The 16700-nt window shown below is 50.6% G+C and overlaps 1 protein-coding gene across 1 annotated transcript; it reads right to left on the reverse strand.

The window, feature by feature from the left end:
* Positions 1 to 9460: 9460 nt before the first annotated feature.
* Positions 9461 to 13880, reverse strand: LYPD3 (LY6/PLAUR domain containing 3). Its single transcript, XM_001501799.5, has 5 exons — positions 13515 to 13880; positions 12755 to 12886; positions 11847 to 12017; positions 11380 to 11541; positions 9461 to 10499 (listed from the first exon to the last, which is right to left on the reverse strand). Exons 1-5 carry the CDS (start codon positions 13594 to 13596, stop codon positions 9991 to 9993), a joined length of 1056 nt encoding a protein of 351 aa, XP_001501849.2. The 5' UTR covers positions 13597 to 13880; the 3' UTR covers positions 9461 to 9990.
* Positions 13881 to 16700: the final 2820 nt, after the last annotated feature.

Below are 16700 nucleotides of genomic sequence, written 5' to 3' on the forward strand. Positions count from 1 at the left end.
TCTAAAATGGAGCATCCTAAGTGGGCCTCGCAAAATGTTGGAAGTCATTAACTCTAAGAGGATGTGCATTGTAGGACCTTTCCAGCTCGTCTGTAGGTATGAAATTTTCTTAATAAAAGTTGGAGGGGCCGGCCCCCTGGCCGAGTGGTTAAGTTCTCGCACTCTGCTTCTGTGACCCAGGGTTTCACCAGTTCGAACCCTGGGCGCGGACATGGCACCGCTCATCAAGCCACACTGAGGCGGCATCCCACATGCCACAACTAGAAGGACCCACAACTAAAAGTACACAACTGTGTACCGAGGGGCTTTGGGAGAAAAAGGAAAAATAAAATCTTTAAAAAAAAAGTTGGAAAACAAAATGCTAATACTACTTTCCAAGACTGCTCTGAGTTTTCGATGGTGCATGGAAGGAGCTTACCATAGAGCCTGGCACACAGAAACAATGGGTGCTTTAAAATACTGAACAAGCGTTTACCTGGCAAGTATCTACTCTTTACAGGGTATCAGAGGCATAAAAATAAAATAAAGAACAATACCTAGTGAGTACTTCCTACATGCCAGCTACTGTCCTGTTTTATATATATTAACTCATTTTAATCCCCACAACCACTCTAAGAGGTAGGTATGTTATTATTTACTTTTAGTATGGTATTATTATTGTCTCTGTTATTTTTTCTTTTTTTTTTTTTTTGAGGAAGATTAGCCCTGAGGTAACATGGGCTGTCAATCCTCCTCTTTTTGCTGAGGAAGACTGGCCCTGAGCTAACATCCATGCCCATCTTCCTCTACTTTATATGTGGGACGCCACCACAGCATGGCTTGATAAGCAGTGCGTAGGTCCACACCTGGGATCCGAACTGGTGAACCCCGGGCCTGGCGAAGCAGAACGTGCAAACATAACCACTGCACCGCCGAAACGGCCCTGACTGTTATTTTTTCTTTTTTAAACTTTTGACATAATTTCAGACTTATAGAAAAGTTGTGAAAGTGACACCAAGAATTCCTATAACCCCTTTAGTCAGGTTCCCCAAAGTTAATGGTTTACCACATTTATTATATCATTTCTTCTGTCCCCAGATAAATATTTTTTCCTGAACAGTTTGACTGTAAGTGGCAGACATGTGTCCCCTTTACCTCTAAATATACATCAGTGTGTATTTCTTAAAAACAAGGACCTTCTCTTACATAATCATAGTACATTTATATTCTAAATCAACAAATTGACATCAAACATAAATTATCTCATTTGTGGACTTTCTTGAGATTTTGTCAGTTGCTTCAGTAACGTCTTTGTAGCAAAGAAAGATCCTGGCTCACACCCTGCATTCACTTTTCTAGTCTCTTCAATCTCCTTTTACCTGGAACGGGGCCTCCGTCATTTGTCTTTCATGACATGGATATTTTTGAAAAGCAGAAGTCAGCTATTTCGTAGAATGTCCCTCAGTTTGGGCTTATCGGATGTTTCCACATTAGATTTAGGTTGTGTGCATTTTATGCAAAACCGCGGAAGTCATGCTGTGTCCTTCCTCCGTGCACCCTACCAGGAGACCCGTGATGCCTGTCTGTCCCATTTCTAGCGATGCGAACTTTGATCACTTGGTTAAAGTGGTGGCTGCCAGGTTTTTCCTATTTATGTCACCATTTCCTCCTGTGTAACTAATAAGCATCTTGTGGGGAGAGAATTTGTGCCCATGTAAATATTCTCCTCCTCCTCAAACCTGAACCCACTAGTTTTAACATCTACAGTATGTGCGTTTTTTCTGACGCCAACAAGCAGTTAGCTCAGTTCGGACACTATTTGACGCTATCTCCTGGGCAGATCCCACAGGGGAAGGGCTCAGTCCCACAAGACTGCCCCTCCCCACCCCCACCTCGGTCACATCAGACGCCAATCACAAGTCAAGGTTGTCACCTGTGCTTCTCACCATCTGGCTATAGATTGGAGGTTCCAACAACCCCTTCCCTGGGTTCCGCTCATTTGCTGGAGCGGCTCACAGAACCCACAGAAACAGTTTACTTACTAGATTACTGGTTTACCATAAAAAGACGTAACTCAGGAGCAGCCAGATGGAAGAGAGGCATAGGGCAAAGGATGGGGAGGGGGCTTGGAGTGTCCACGCGCTCTTGAGCCACCACTCTCCCAGCGTCTCCCCGAGCTCACCCACCCCACAGCTCTCTGAACGGATCCTTTTGTGTTTTGTTTTTTTTTTTTTTAAGATTTTATTTTTTCCTTTTTCTCCCCAAAGCCCCCCAGTACATAGTTGTATATTCTTCGCTGTGGGTCCTTCTAGTTGTGGTATGTGGGACGCCGCCTCAGCGTGGCTTGATGAGCAGTGCCATGTCCGTGCCCAGGATTCGAACCAACGAAACACTGGGCCGCCTGCAGCGGAGTGCACAGACCCAACCACTCGGCCACGGGGCCAGCCCCTCCTTTTGTGTTTTTATGGCGGCTTCATGGCATAGGCATGCTTGATTAAATCATTGGCCATTGGGCACTGATTCAACATCCAGCCTCTCTCCCCATCCCAGGAGCTCAGAGGGGTGGGGCTGAAGGCTCCAACCCTCTAAACATTTGGTTGCTTCCCCTGGCAACCAGCGCCCATCCGTAGGGGCCTTCCAAAAGCCACCTCATTAACATCAATTCAAGTGTGGTTGAAAGGGGTTTGTTAGGAATATCAGGACACCTTTATCACTCTTAGCACTTAGGGAATTCCAGGGGTTTGAAGAGCTTCGGTGCCAGAAACCGGAAGAAAGACCAAATATATATTTCTTACAATAAATCACAATATCACAGCATCTATTATTGATTTTTTAGCCTGAATCAATTATTATGAGGGCTGCCAGATGATGTTCTGATTCTGTCATTCCTTCTACATTCTTTAGTTGACTTTTGGCTATAACAAAGGGCTTTCCCTTCTTTATTTGCTGACTTATTTATTATCAGTATGTAACCACGGATTCTTGTTTATTCCATGGGTTATACTCCTCTACTATCATCATTTAATTTCAGATGCTCAACTCGTCCCAGATTTGGTCACAGGGAGCCTCTTTAAGATGTCTTCCTGTGTCCTTTTGACACACCCCCATCATTCTTTGAATATTTCCTTACTTTCTAGATCATCTCTGTTTTAAAGATGAAGAAAGTGAGGCACAAAGAAGTTGAACAGGGGCCAGCTTCATGGTGGAGTGGTTAAAGTTCCTCATGCTCCATTTCTGTGGCCCGGGGTCCCAGGTTCGGATCCCGGGTGCAGACCTACTCCACTCATCAGCCAAGCTGTGGAGCATCCCACATACAAAGTAAAGGAGGATTGGCACAGATGTTAACTCAGGACTAATCTTCCTCAAGCGAAAAAAAACAATGAGGAAGATTGGCAACGGATGTTAGCTCAGGGTAAGTCTTCCTCACAAAAAAAACAAAAAAAAGAGGGCCAGCCCAGTGGCATAGTGGTTAAGTTTGTGTGCTCCAGCTGGGGTTCACTGGTTCGGATCCCAGACACAGACCTACAACAGTGCTCCTCAAGTCATGCTGTGGTGGCGTCCCACATACAAAATAGAACAAGACTGGCACAGATGTTAGCTCAGGGCCAATCTTCCTCACCAAAAAAAAGGAAAAGAAGAAGTTCAAGAACTTTCCCAAGTTACACTGATGGTAGCTGGCAGGACCAAGATTGGAACGCAGGCAGTGTGATTCAGAATCCAAGCTCTTAACCACACGACCATATCACCTCTTTACAGGGGCAAGAACTACGACTCCTTGTTCATGACCATATCCCCACCACTCAGCATGACGTGTGACCCATGGTGTATGTTAAATAAAAACATGTTGAGGGGCTGGCCCCAGGGCGGAGAGGTTTCATTCATGCGCTCTGCTTTGGCGGCCTGGGGTTTCACAGGTTCGAATCCTGGGGGCAGACATGACACCGTTCATCAAGCCATGCTGAGGCGGCATCCCACATGTCACAACTAGAAGGACCCACAACTAAAAATATACAATTATGTACCAGGGTGTTTGGGGAGAAAAAGGAAAAACAAAATCTTCCAAAAAAAAAAAGAAACACGTGTTGAATGAGTGAATGAATGAACTGTCACATCCCCCAGGTCCTAATTTTCCTCCTTTCCAACCTTAAATTCCACTCTTCATCATTCTAACGGGTCTTTTGCATACTCTCTCAAGTCCCTGGCTTTGCCCTATTTGCAAGGCCATCTGGAAACATCCAACCTCAGACCCACTCAATGCCTGTACCCACGTAAGTGACGGAAGCCGGAGAAAAATCACACAGTCCTGATGAAAGGCTTCAATTCATGATTCCCACCCTCCAATGCGCCTTTAACTCCGCCTAGAAATCAGCCTAGACTTTCATGGTCCACTCACGTGCCTACTCACCTATTTCATAGCCTCTTAACTCTCCACAAAGCTCCTCCCATTATCCCTCTGGATATCGCACAAGTGAGACCCCACTCAACACAGCTAGTCTTCAGGGAAATGCTTTCAGACGACGAGCGGATACCACAACCCACCTACCAGAATGGGGAAAATTTAAAAGGCCCACTGACAACACCGTATGTTGATGAGAATGCGGAACAACTGGAATTCTTATTTATATTAAGACTGTAAAATAGCATAACCGATTTTGAAGAGGACCTGCTAGTTTCTTATTAAACTAAGTGCACACCAATCCCTTGACACAGCAATCCTACTCCTGAGTATTTACGCAAGTGAAATGAAAGCATATGTTCATAAAAATCAGTGTACGAGAATATCCATAGCAGCTTTAGTCATAATATCCCGGAAGAGGAAAGAGCGCCGGGGTCCCTCAGTGGAAGAACGAGTAAACAAAGTGTGACACACCACGTCAGCTGAGTGAAAGAAGCCTTACACAAAAGAATATAGACAGTGAATTTCCATTTATACAAAGTTCTAAAGCTTTAGATATTGAACACGTGAAATGTGGTTAGTGCAAAATGAAATGTAAAATACACATAAGACTCCAAAACCTTAGTATAAAAAAATCCAAAATATCTCATTAATAATGCTCTTGCATTGATTACATATTTAAACAATAATATTTGCATATATGGGGTTAAAATATATTATTAAAATTAATTGCAACTTTTTCATTTTTGAACGCGGATCCTAGGAAATTTTAAATTACATTTGTGTCTTACAATATATTTCTTTGAGCAACGCTGACCTCAAACTTAGAAATAAGACAAAAGCGGAACCACGTGTACTTCCAATACGTCACTGGAGCATTGTCTTAGAGACCCATTCAGGGATGCTCTGATTCTTGGCAGGAATGCAGCTTTGTTTGTCTTACTATTTATTATTGAGTAGGGCTCAGATTCTACGATTTAGATATTAACTTGTAGAAGATTGATAAGTTGCAAATGATTTTTGTCTGGTAAAGATGCAAAGGATTTCTGGTGGAAATGATTTCTGTGCAGAAGAAAATACAACCCCAGACATTCAGATTTGATTGTCCTGGAGGACAAGAACTAATTTGTTGTTGTTTTTAATTCAATTTGGGGTTGCGTTTTTTTTTTTTTTTTTTTGGTGAGGAAGATTGGCCCTGAGCTAATGTCCGTGCCAATCTTCCTCTCTTTGGTATGTGGGGCACTGCCACAGCATGGCCTGAGGATGAGTGGTGTGTAGGTCTGAGCCCAGCATCAAATCAGCGAACCCTGGGCTGTCGAAGTGGAGCGTGTGAACTCAACCAGTATGCCACGGTGTTGGCCCAAAGAACTAGTTTTGAATCTCTCTTTGCAATCTGATTTCAGCACTCTTTCTTTCACTGACTAAATATACTTCCACCTTGCCTAAATGCTTGTGAGTCAACTTTACCATCTTGCTGATTCCCTATATTCTGAGCTCTTCCTATATGCCAGACACTGTACCTGACCCACATTATCAAGTTCAAGACTCATGAGTCCTAAAGGTAGGAACTATTATTATCCCCATTTAAGAGATGAGGAAACTGAGGCTTAGAGAGAATTCCCCAGCTCAACTTCAGCCTGAGTGGAACAGTAGTAGGGGTACCCGGCACAGAGTGGAAACAGAGCTGGGACTGAAATGGGTTATCTGACATAAGTCTGGCCCCTGAACCTCTATTCTACAGTGTTTGTTATGAGAAGAACTGTGTCCCACTAAAAAGATATGTTGACGTCCTAACCCCCAGGACCTGTGAATGTGACCTTATTTGGAAATAGGTTCTTTGCAGTTAAGATGAGGTCATTAGCGTGGCCAGTACCTAATATGACCGGGGTCCTTATAAGGAGGGGAAATTTGGACACAGACAGACAGGGGAAGTGCACTGCAACAGAGGAGACAGAGAGTGGAGTAATGTGCCCACAGGACAAGGAATGCCTGGGCCCACCAGAAGCTGGACAAAGCAAGGCAGGACCCTCCCCAGAGGCTCAAAGGGTGTTTGCCCCTACCAACACCTTTTTTTTTTTTTTGAGGAAGATTAGCCCTGAGCTAACTGCTGCCAATCCTCCTCTTTTTGCTGAGGAAGACTGGCCCTGAGCTAACATCCATGCCCATCTTCCTCTACTTTATATGTGGGACGCCTACCACAGTATGGCTTGCCAAGCGGTGCCATGTCTGCACCCAGGATCTGAACTGGTGAACCCCGGGCCGCCGAAGCGGAACATGCACACTTAACCGCTGCACCACCGGGCCGGCCCGCTACCAACACCTTGAAGTCGGTCTTCTAGCCTCCAGAACTGAGACAATAAATGTCTGTTGTTTTACCACCAGTCTGTGGACTTCGTTACAGCAGCCCTAGGAAAATAATACGGTCTCTGAAATGGACAGTGCTGGGTGGTCGCATAGTTGTGCAGGTGAGCAAGGTGTCACCCTCAATACGGGACCCACACCTGGAGGGCCTCTTCCCTGTGTCCCTCATCTGTGTGTACAAAATGCCCTACCCCACCTCTCACAGCACGCTGCCAGGACAGACTGTGTCTCGGCCTCCCTCACCACACCGGGGGCTTCGAGAGGTGAAAGCCTTTGTCCCGGGCAGAAAGGATTACCCGGTGACCTTCCAGCACACCCTTCTGGGTTGTCTCCACCTTTCGTTGTCTTAAAAAACTATGACACTAAACTGATAGGAACGCAGAAGATTCCTGCCTGGTGGAACACGGCTGATCATTTCCCTCTGGATAGTGACCAGTTTCACCTCCACTTATAAATTGATCTTACCCTTCCTGATCGCCTGTATGCATGTGTTCTCCAACTTCTCCTTTGAACTGGTTGTAACGTTTTACTGGTTTCCTTACTCCGGAACGAGCTAAATAAAATCATTGACGTGTTCATTTTATATCTGTGTGAAAGCCATGATTTTACCTTTTAAAAATACTACCCTTGGGCCAGCCCCAGAGGCCTAGTGGTTAAGTTCAGTGCGCTCTGCTTGGATGGCCCAGGTTTGGTTCCCAGGTGTGGACCTACACTGCTCTGTTAGTGGCTGTGCTGTGCTGGTGGCCCACATCCTTAAAAACAGAGGAAGATTGGCACAGATGTTGTTAGCTCAGGGCAAATCTTCCTCAGCAAAAAAAAGAAAAATATATCCATATATATTCCTTCAACATCTGCTTCAGCTTCACAACTGTGGCATCACCACTGACTTCAGGCCTCAGCAGGATGTGAGGTCTGAATCTGATGAACCCAAGTGCAGTTGCGGGTGAGGAGCTGGGGCAAGGGACAGATCGCGGGCCATCTGTGTTTTCATTAGCTTTGCCCAAAAGAGAGGGAAACTTGCTTTATCCTCCTGACAACTTGGAGAAAGGCACCCACGGGAGGCAGGCTCACACCCTCCCAGGGAAACTGGGAGACAGAAGTGCCATCTTTACGTTTCAAAGAGATGGTTCCCAGGTCCTTGAGAAAGACATTTCCCTGCTTGTAAAGGTGACAAGAGGCTTTTAAAGAGATTTACATCTATCTCAAAGGGGCAGAGAAGGAATTCGATGAGGACAAGTTTCCTAAAGTAAATGCTCTAAGAAAAGGGAGGTCTGGGGCCCCTGTGGTTAGGTCATCTGGATTCTGGAAGGGCTGGGGTGAGAGGAAGGTCACGGATTTGAGGCAGGAAGAAGCCTGTCTAAAATTTAGTCAAGCTGAGGGGAAAGTTATGACCAGTTTGGTCATGCTCCGTAAAGCCCAGCTAGCTGCCTGGGTACAAAAATGGGCTCCACTGTTTATTAGCTGGGTGACCCGGGGCAAGTTTCTCAACCTCTCTGGGCCTGATTTCTTCATCTTATAAAATGCAGATGATAAATACTTACCTCATAGGATCCAAGTACAGCACTTACCTAGGACATAGTAAATGTACTACTTGCTGTGGCTTAGGTTACCTTATCATTCTGAGCCTCAGTTTCCCCAATCATCCCACCCGAGAATATATATGGAAAATTAAATGACATCATGGATGTAAACACCCTAAGTACCAGCTGGGCATCTGGTAAGACTCTTTGATGACTAACATTCCTGTAACTATAGTTACTACGACTGATGTTTCCCCTTGTACGGTGGCTCATTCTCTTATTAATTCTCTATTTTGTTACTCTAATCATTATTTATTATTGTTTTGTTATTATTACATCTTATTACTCCCTATTAATAGTGATGTTGGGGGGCCGGCCCGGTGGTACAGCAGTTGAGTTTGCACATTCTGCTTCGGCGGCCCGGGGTTCACCAGTTCAGATCCCGGGTGCAGACATGGCACCACTTGGCAAGCCATGCTGTGGTAGGCGTCCCACGTATAAAGTAGAGAAAGATGGGCATGGGTGTTAGCTCAGGGCCAGTCTTCCTCAGCAAAAAAGAGGAGGATTGGCAGCAAATGTTAGCTCAGGGCTGATCTTCCTCAAAAAAAAAAAAAAAATAGTGATATTGGCACTATTACTATTACTATCTTACTGTTCCCCACACGTGGTCCCCTTCCATCAGGCAGTCCTGAAGCCTGCCAGCCTCTCTCATTCCCAAGCCAGGCTTTTCCTCCCTGGGGCCCCCAGGCCTTCATCTGATTGGAGGAGATGGAGTTGGGGCTCAGGCCCCAAGTCCCCAACACGAAGCAAAGACTGACAGTAGCACCCTCGAACCCTCTGGACAAGTGGGATGCAACTGAATGATTCTTAAGAAACCAGGTAGTTGGCAAGGTGGGTGGGGCCCGGGTACCATGTAGAAACCCATTAAACAGAGCTCCCCTCTGGTCCCAAGCATTGCTGGAAGTCTCATTCACCCCTGTGACACTGCTTAATGGTTTCACCCGGTCTCCCCCTCACCAGTGGGCTCACCCACAAGCTGGCTAAAACCCCAGGAGATGAAGGAGTTCCAACACTGACTCTCTCCAGCGCTGTGACTCTGGATTGGAGCTTCTCCATCTGTTAAAGGTCTTCGCATTCCTGCCCTAGCTCAGCTTCAGGAGGTTGTTATAAGAAATGAGGCAGAAATGACTCCTTTGAAACACTATACAAAGTAATTAAACTTTTATTGAGGCCTTTACGTGCCAGAAACGGGCCACACAGAGGCACAAGGCACGGTCCCTGCCCAGGAGGAGCTCACAGTCTAGTAAGGAAGACAGACAGTCGCTGAAACGATTCCCACAAGGACGGGGGCAGGGGCAGCAGCCATCAGAGGGGGACCCATGATCCCGCCCCGCCTCCCCCTCAGTGCAGGTTGGCCAAGAGAAAGCAAACAGGAAGCTTATCATGTCCCTCCCACCTTCCCTGTGACAGCTCTGACTGCTCTCTGTCCTAGGCACCACGAGGCGAGCAGGGAGAGACAAAGATGAGGGGGAAACACGGGCTGCCCTCAAGAAGCTAGAATACCCTGGCAGGATATATACAACGGTACCTTTATTTCCCAAAGCCGCAAACCAGTGCAGCAGAAGCTGGGGCCACGGCGGGAGATTGGAAGAACAGGGGCTGGGCCAGCCCAGTCCAGTCCAGTGGTGGGAAAGGGAAGGAATGGGAAGAGAGGAGGTTTCCAGGTGGAGAAGCTCAGAGCAGGGTGCCAGCAGCCACAGCCAACAGAAGAGCCGCCAACCCCGCCAAGGGAGTGGCAGAGCCATTATCATGGGCCCCACCTTCTGTGGGGTACTGCTGCTTGTTACTACGGTCCTGGTGGCCAGCAGCACCTCCAGGCAAGCTAGATTCCTCCTCCTCCTCGGAGGTCTCAGGTTCTCCTTCCCGTGGAGGAGTCTGGCTGGCTCGGGCTGACGTGGGTTTGGCGGTAGAGGTGGTGGTGGTGGTAGTGGTGGTGGTGGTTGGGGCTGGGGTGGAAGTGGTGACAGAGGTGGTTGGAGCCCGAGTGGTGGTCTTAGGAGCGGGCAGCAGGACAAGCGGCGGGAACTCAGGGGAGAAGTAGGTCTTATTGCGGAGGTCCGAGTTACAGCGGGAACCCTGGCAGCAGGAGCCGCTGAGCGTGAACCCTGGGCCTGTCACCCCATCCCGGGTACAGAACTCATCCTGGACGCAGCCCCGGACAGGCAAGGATACGGTCACATTAGCTGCAGGAGGGAGACACAGGTAGGTCCACGGTTGGAGGGAGGAGGGTAAGCGTAGGCAGAGTAAAACGTAGGGGCAAGACAAGAGCAAGAACCCCCAAAACAGGGGACAGAAGGGCTCTGTATTCATTAAGCCAAAAGTCTCAATTCAGTCTCCACTTTGAGAAACACTGTCCCACTGTCTTTGGGGGTAAATGTGGACCACATTTCCCATAGTACTTTGTAAGGAAGTGTGTGTAGGCTGAACTACAAGTCCCACAATGCCTTGGAAGAAAAGTCTGGACAGGAATCAACACCTCTCCCGTAACCAGAGAGCAGAACAAACCTCTCCTACATCCCTCCTGTCATTTTCCCCCTCCCTCTCGCTCACAACCCACCCCCATTAAAATTAGTCTTAGAGTCAGAACTACATCTCCCAGAATACACCTGGCAGAAGATGGAGTTTGAAGAACTTCATCTCCCATGGTTCCCTGAGGCAGAGGCCAGAAGGATGAACTACAGCTCTCCCAAGCGCTTAGGTGGGGACTCTAACCCCTCGAGTTTTAAGGAGTCAGAACTAGATCGCCTGCAATGCCTGGACAGACGCTTGGAGGCTGAAATACATTTCTCATAGCACATCCTCCCATTCTGCACCTGGCAGGGCTCTATAAAAATGTATTTCCCCAAAAAACTCCAGGACAAAAGCATCCGTATCCCCACGCTATAGTGGGGATAGGACAGCACTTCTCATGATGCTCTAGGCCAAGACAAGAACTGAGGCCTACAGTTCCCAGAAGGCGTTGGAGCTGGGGGACCCCTTTGGGTAAAGGGCTGCCTACCGCTCATGAGGCCTCAGAAAGGCCACCACAACTCCTGCAGGCCCCGTGCTCCCGGGCTCGCTCACCTGCCGTCAAGGTGACGTTGCCGTCGAAACAGCCCTTGTAGACGCGGTCGCTGGCATTGTAGCAGCTCACGACGGGCGGCGCCTTACCCTGGCAGGCCTGGCGGCTCAGCCCCACGCAGCTGTAGCACTCGGCGCCATTGGGCTCGTATGCGCTCTCATTGCCTGCGAGGGGAGCGGGGAGGAGGGAGGCGGTCGAGGGGGTCTGGGAAGCAAAGCTTGCACCGGGTCCCTCCAGTCGGGGTCTCTGCCCCTCGACGGACTCTCAGCCCAGCCCCTAGCCCCGCCCACTAGGTTGCCCCGCCCACCAGCCATAACCCCGCCCCCGCGTCCAACCACACGGCGCCAACAGCAAAGAAGCCCCGCCCACTGTCTCTTGGCCCCGCCCCCGCCCGGCCGAGTTCTCCCGCCTCCAGCCGCTCGGCCCGATGTGACTCCGCCCCTGAGCCTCGGGCCGCGCCCCCACCGACCTGCTGGGTTGAGCGCCCGCGAGGTGAGGTTGAGCTTGGCGTTGCAACGGTCCTGGGCGCACTGCTGCAGCTGGATGAAGGCCAGAAGCCCGTGAAGGTCCAGCCCGCGGTCATTCTTGCCGGGGAGTCCCGAACCGCAGCCCCGCACTGCCACCGAGAATTGCCCGTGAACTGCGGAGAGGGGAGGGGGCGGGGTCAGAGGAGGCGCGGCCTCGAATAGACCAGTACCGGAGGATGGACAGGCCAGGGTCGGACAGGGCGGGGCCTCAGAAAGAGCAGATCGGAGGGGAAATGACAGATGGAGGGGCGGGACCTCAAAAAGCTGAGTCCCAGGGGCTTGCAGGCTGACAGAAGCGGGACAGAATCGAGGAGGGCCGTAAAGGGGCGGAACCTGTATCTGCAGAAAGCAACATCGAAAGGAGCTGAGACCGATCCAAAAAAAAAGGCACAGGATCAGAGAGGAGTGGGGGCCTCAGATAGGGGCGGGGATCCACAGAGGGCGGGTCAGAAGGGCGGAGCCTCAGCCCGCGGAACCTAGGAGAAGACCTCTAGAGGGATCTCCATTACCAAGGGCCCGCCTGGAATAGGGGAGGCTGGGCTGGGGAGGAAAGGGTTCTAGAAGGGACAGAATTGGGTAGGGCGGTGTCAGTGTGGAGCGGAAATGGACATGGTGTGCCCAGAGCCGGGCTCTTCCAGCTCACCCCACCCGTTTCACAACTCTCAGCCCCTCGGCCCTCTGATCCCCGATGGCGTGGTGGTGGTGAAGGGACCAGGCCAGGCTGAAAGGGAGTCCAAGGGCTGCATTGAAGGGTGTGGCCGTGGTCAGAGGGAGGAGCGGGACTACAAGGAGGCGGGGCCTGGCTGGAGGAGCTTCGAGGGGTACGCATGGACCAGGGGGCCCCACTCACTGGTCTCCACCGCCCCCACCGCCTCTGTGCAGACGTCCACGCCGGCCGGGCACTTCACCGTCTTCATCTTGTGCGGTGAGCATCCGTCATCTGCTTTCTGCACGCAGCTGTAGCACTCCAGGGCCTGCGCTCCTGGGGGTGCAGGGCCGAGTAGAAATGAGCGATCCCTGCTGAGGCCTCCTCCCCGCAAGGAGACAGAGTCCTTCCTACGACCTCCGTCCCCGGAACGAGGCAACCCTATTGCACACTCCTTTTCCAGGACAGGAGTAAGGAAGACCTTTCCACAAATCGGGGGCCATGGGATACACTGTGTCCCTTTCCTTCAAGCCCCCTATGTCTGCAGTGAGAGCATCCTTCCCGCATCCCCTTATGCCCGGTGAGGAGTCCCTGCCGTGGAGCCCGGGGGAATTGCTGCCATGACTAGGGGGGATACCTGCCCACAGTTCTCCGATCAGGATGGCAGAACTTTTCCCACAGTCAAGTCGGCTCAGTGAGGGATCTCTTCCCACAGCCCCGCTCTGCTAGGGATGGAAGAATTTCCCCACAGCCCCCCTGGGCAGGAATCCTTTCCACAGTCCCCTCTGCCTAGGATGGGCACTCTTCCTATAGCCCCCTCTGCTCAGGATGGAAGAACTTTTCCCCAGTCCCCTGTGCCCATGATGGAGATCCTTCCCCCAGCCCGCTCTGTAGGGGGAGGGGGGACCCTCCTCCCTAGAGCCCCCACTCTGCCCCCTCTGCCCTCTCCTGGCAGCAGACCAACCTTCTTGAAGTAGCAGCGGCAGTAGCAGCCAGCCCAGAGTCCAGATCACAGCCCGGGCGCCTGCTTTCTCGGCGGAGTCCATGGCTCAGTCCTGCTCCCTCGGCGTCCCCCCTGGTTGTGCCACCTCCCAACCCGGGCCCTCTTACCTGAGCCCAGGATGAGTAACCTGCCCCCAGGCACCCCTGGCCTTGCCCAACCAGGCCAAATCAGCGTCCGCCGTGGGGCGGGGCACCCACCCCTGGGTGCGTCACTCACAGCTGCCAGGGAGGGAAAGGGCGGGAGTCAGGGTTCCCCAGTGGCTCCCAGGAGAAAGTCTGTGTGTTTGGGAGGTAGAGGGGAGAATACTGAGGCTCACAGAGAGGGTCTACTCAACACTCAGCACTCAGTAAATATTTAATGAGCACCTACCATGTGCTGGGCTGTGGTCTGGGTGATAGAGATTAAGACAGAACCAGTGCCTGACCACACAGAGCTCATAGTCTGATGGGGGAGACAGATGTTAATCAAATAACCATACAGACTGTTTTTTACAAGGAGGACAGTGAAGAAGTGTGGGGAGCTACAAGGAGGTGTGGGGTCCAGAAGTGGCACTGATCAGTGAAGCTTCCCCAAGGATGTAAAGGGAGTTGTGATCTCAAAGACCTAGAGGTGGGAAGTAACGTGGACCATTCAAACTCAGAGGGGAGAGCAGTGTGCCTGGAGCTCAGAGGGCAAGGGGAGAAGGGTAGAAACTGAGGCAGAAGAACCAGGCAGGGGCTGGACAATTCAGGGTATTACAAGCCCTGAGGGGAGATGTGAATTAATTCTGAAAAAAGTAGAAAACCTTTGAGAGGCTCTAAATCAGCTGGGGGACATGATCAGATTTGCTTTTAAAAACAATCAATCTGGGAAATAAGGCAAATATCCATCAAGAAGTGAATGGAGAAAGAAGGAGTGGTTCAGGAGTCCTGTGGAATACTACACAGCCATGAAAACGCACCAACTGCTGGTGACGGCAGCAACGTGGAGGAATGCCCCAAACTTTGTGTTGAGCTCAAGAAGCTTTAGACAAATAAAACATACTGCACGGCTTCCTTTATATGAAGTTCTAGAACAAACTAATCAGTGGTGATAGATAGCAGAACAGGGGTTCCTCTGGGGAGGGCAATGCAATACAATACATCGTATACTACAGTACATTCTAATTGTAGTTACACGTGTGTGCCGATAATGTAAAGAATCGCTGAGCTGTAAACATAATGCACTTCACTCAGTGTACATTATACTTCAAAAAAGAAAGGAAAAATGTCACTCTGTGTAAAAAAGGAAAAGACTCTAGAAGAAGCGAGAGAGAAGGCCAGGAGACACTGAGGGGCTGGACAGTCTTCCAGGTAAGAAAGAAAAAAGCAGCCCCTGACGGCTGACACCACAGCGAGGCCGTGGTGTTCTGTTTCACGGAGACAATGTCACAGAACGCCAGCATCAGATGGGGCCACACTGTAACCGGGATGGGGCGGGACACAATCAGGACCCTGTATTTCCATGTGTGAACACACAAACAAGAACACTTTACAAACCACAAATGACTGAGCATCCCCACGTCCCGGTTCATATAAGCAACTGCTTACATTACATTACATTACATTATATTATTTGTGTTATGTATTATATTATTATATGTTACAGCTCAGACCTTGCTTTGTTTCTCCTGGCTCATAGATAAGATTTCTCTCTGGCAGGAAAAATAGCGGCTGTGTTCATAAAGACATTATCTGCTCCCAGACCCCGTTGGGCACCCCCATTCGCCACAGTGACTAGCACCTCAGTCACTAGGTGAGGTCACTTGGCATCAGGCTGAGGCTCAGAGAGAGAAAGTGAATGACTCCTTGTGAGGTCATCCAGCAGTAGCCCCTGCCTCCCAGGTTGGAGTCCCAGCCCCACTTAGGGTTTGCTGGGTGACCCTGCGTAAGTGTCTTCACCTCTCTGAGTCTCTGAGGTGTCCGTTTTATAATCAAGGAAGGAGCGTCTTTCATGCTGGAGTGAGGCAGTGGGCAAAGTATCAAGGCTAGAAGCAGACAGACTGAAATTTTCATCCTGCCTCTGCCATCCTCTTGCTGGGTGACTTCAAACAACTTGATCTCCCTCTCTGAACTTCAGCCGCCTCCTTTGCCAAATGGGTCTGAAAACCCCTATCTCCTGAGGGACGGAGGGAGGCAGGGTGACAATACTATTATTATTCTGTGCTCGGGAGCAGGAGGCCCCGGGGGCCCCAGCTGCGTGGGAGAGTTTCAGGGAGGAACCCCAACTGGCCAGACCGGAAGAACTAGCATCTCGGGAGGGAGTGGGACCCAGGGTGGGGAGTCTCCTCCTGCTCAGGCCTGCCCGGATTCTGGGCGCTGACCCTGGCCTGGCCCAGGACCAGAGAGCGGAGGGAGGTTTGAATGCGGGCCCTGTACTCAGGCCAGCTCCATGACTCTTCCCAGATCCTCTCTGCAGAGGTCGCTGCAAAGAGATTTAGAATCTGGTTCTGCAGACAGATGAACAGAGGGGTCCGGGCAGAGGCGGTCCCCGGCCCTGGAGGTCATGCCAGGGCCTCAGACAAGCTTGGGGCCATATCCACTGTGGGTTTCCTGTCCCCCGGGGCAGAGCAGGCTCTGAGCCCAGTGATGCTCCCAGCCGGTCTCAGACCCACTCCCTCCGGGATGCACTGTCTGGGATGCGTCAGAGAAGGGGTGGGGGCAGGGGCAGGGCTGGCTACATAATTTGCAGGGCTCAGTGCAAAATGAGAATATGGGAACCTGGTTCAAAAGGCAGGAAAGAGTGCCGTGGAAGGTACTAAATGGAAAGAAAACACTCTTTTCCTTTCTCCCGCCATCTCTCTCAGCCCCTCACCGGGTTTAACGTCACATTCCCTTGGGCACAGGGACACTCAAGGTGTGAGCACAGACCCTCACAGGAGTCTAGAGACCCTGCCCACAACTAAAGCAGCCTCGTTGCTGGGTTTCCCTTCCATCAGCTGGGCACAGCCATGCCCCACCTGGAGATGCCATAAGGCACAAGCGCCTGACACCGAACTTCCCGTGGGCACCCAGGCTCTGCCGGGCTGGAGGGTGGCAGTGGTCACAGGGCACGGGCAAAGAGGGGAAGGCAGACAGAAGCTATCCCGGGGAGGTGGGAGGTGGCAGGCGGTGGGACCTTGTGTGAGCC

The sequence above is a fragment of the Equus caballus genome, chromosome 10, assembly GCF_041296265.1.
Source record: "Equus caballus isolate H_3958 breed thoroughbred chromosome 10, TB-T2T, whole genome shotgun sequence".
Classification (NCBI taxonomy): domain Eukaryota; kingdom Metazoa; phylum Chordata; class Mammalia; order Perissodactyla; family Equidae; genus Equus; species Equus caballus.

What these genes read in the sequence shown, in the direction of transcription:
- LYPD3 (XM_001501799.5), bottom strand. Translation starts at nt 13,596, where the DNA reads ATGGACTCCGCCGAGAAAGCAGGCGCCCGGGCTGTGATCTGGACTCTG. An exon ending in GGTGGGGGCGGTGGAGACCA is followed by an intron (nt 12,018 to 12,754) that starts GTGAGTGGGGCC and finishes CCCTCTCCGCAG; the next exon opens with TTCACGGGCAATTCTCGGTG. An exon ending in GCGGGCGCTCAACCCAGCAG is followed by an intron (nt 11,542 to 11,846) that starts GTCGGTGGGGGC and finishes CTCCCCTCGCAG; the next exon opens with GCAATGAGAGCGCATACGAG.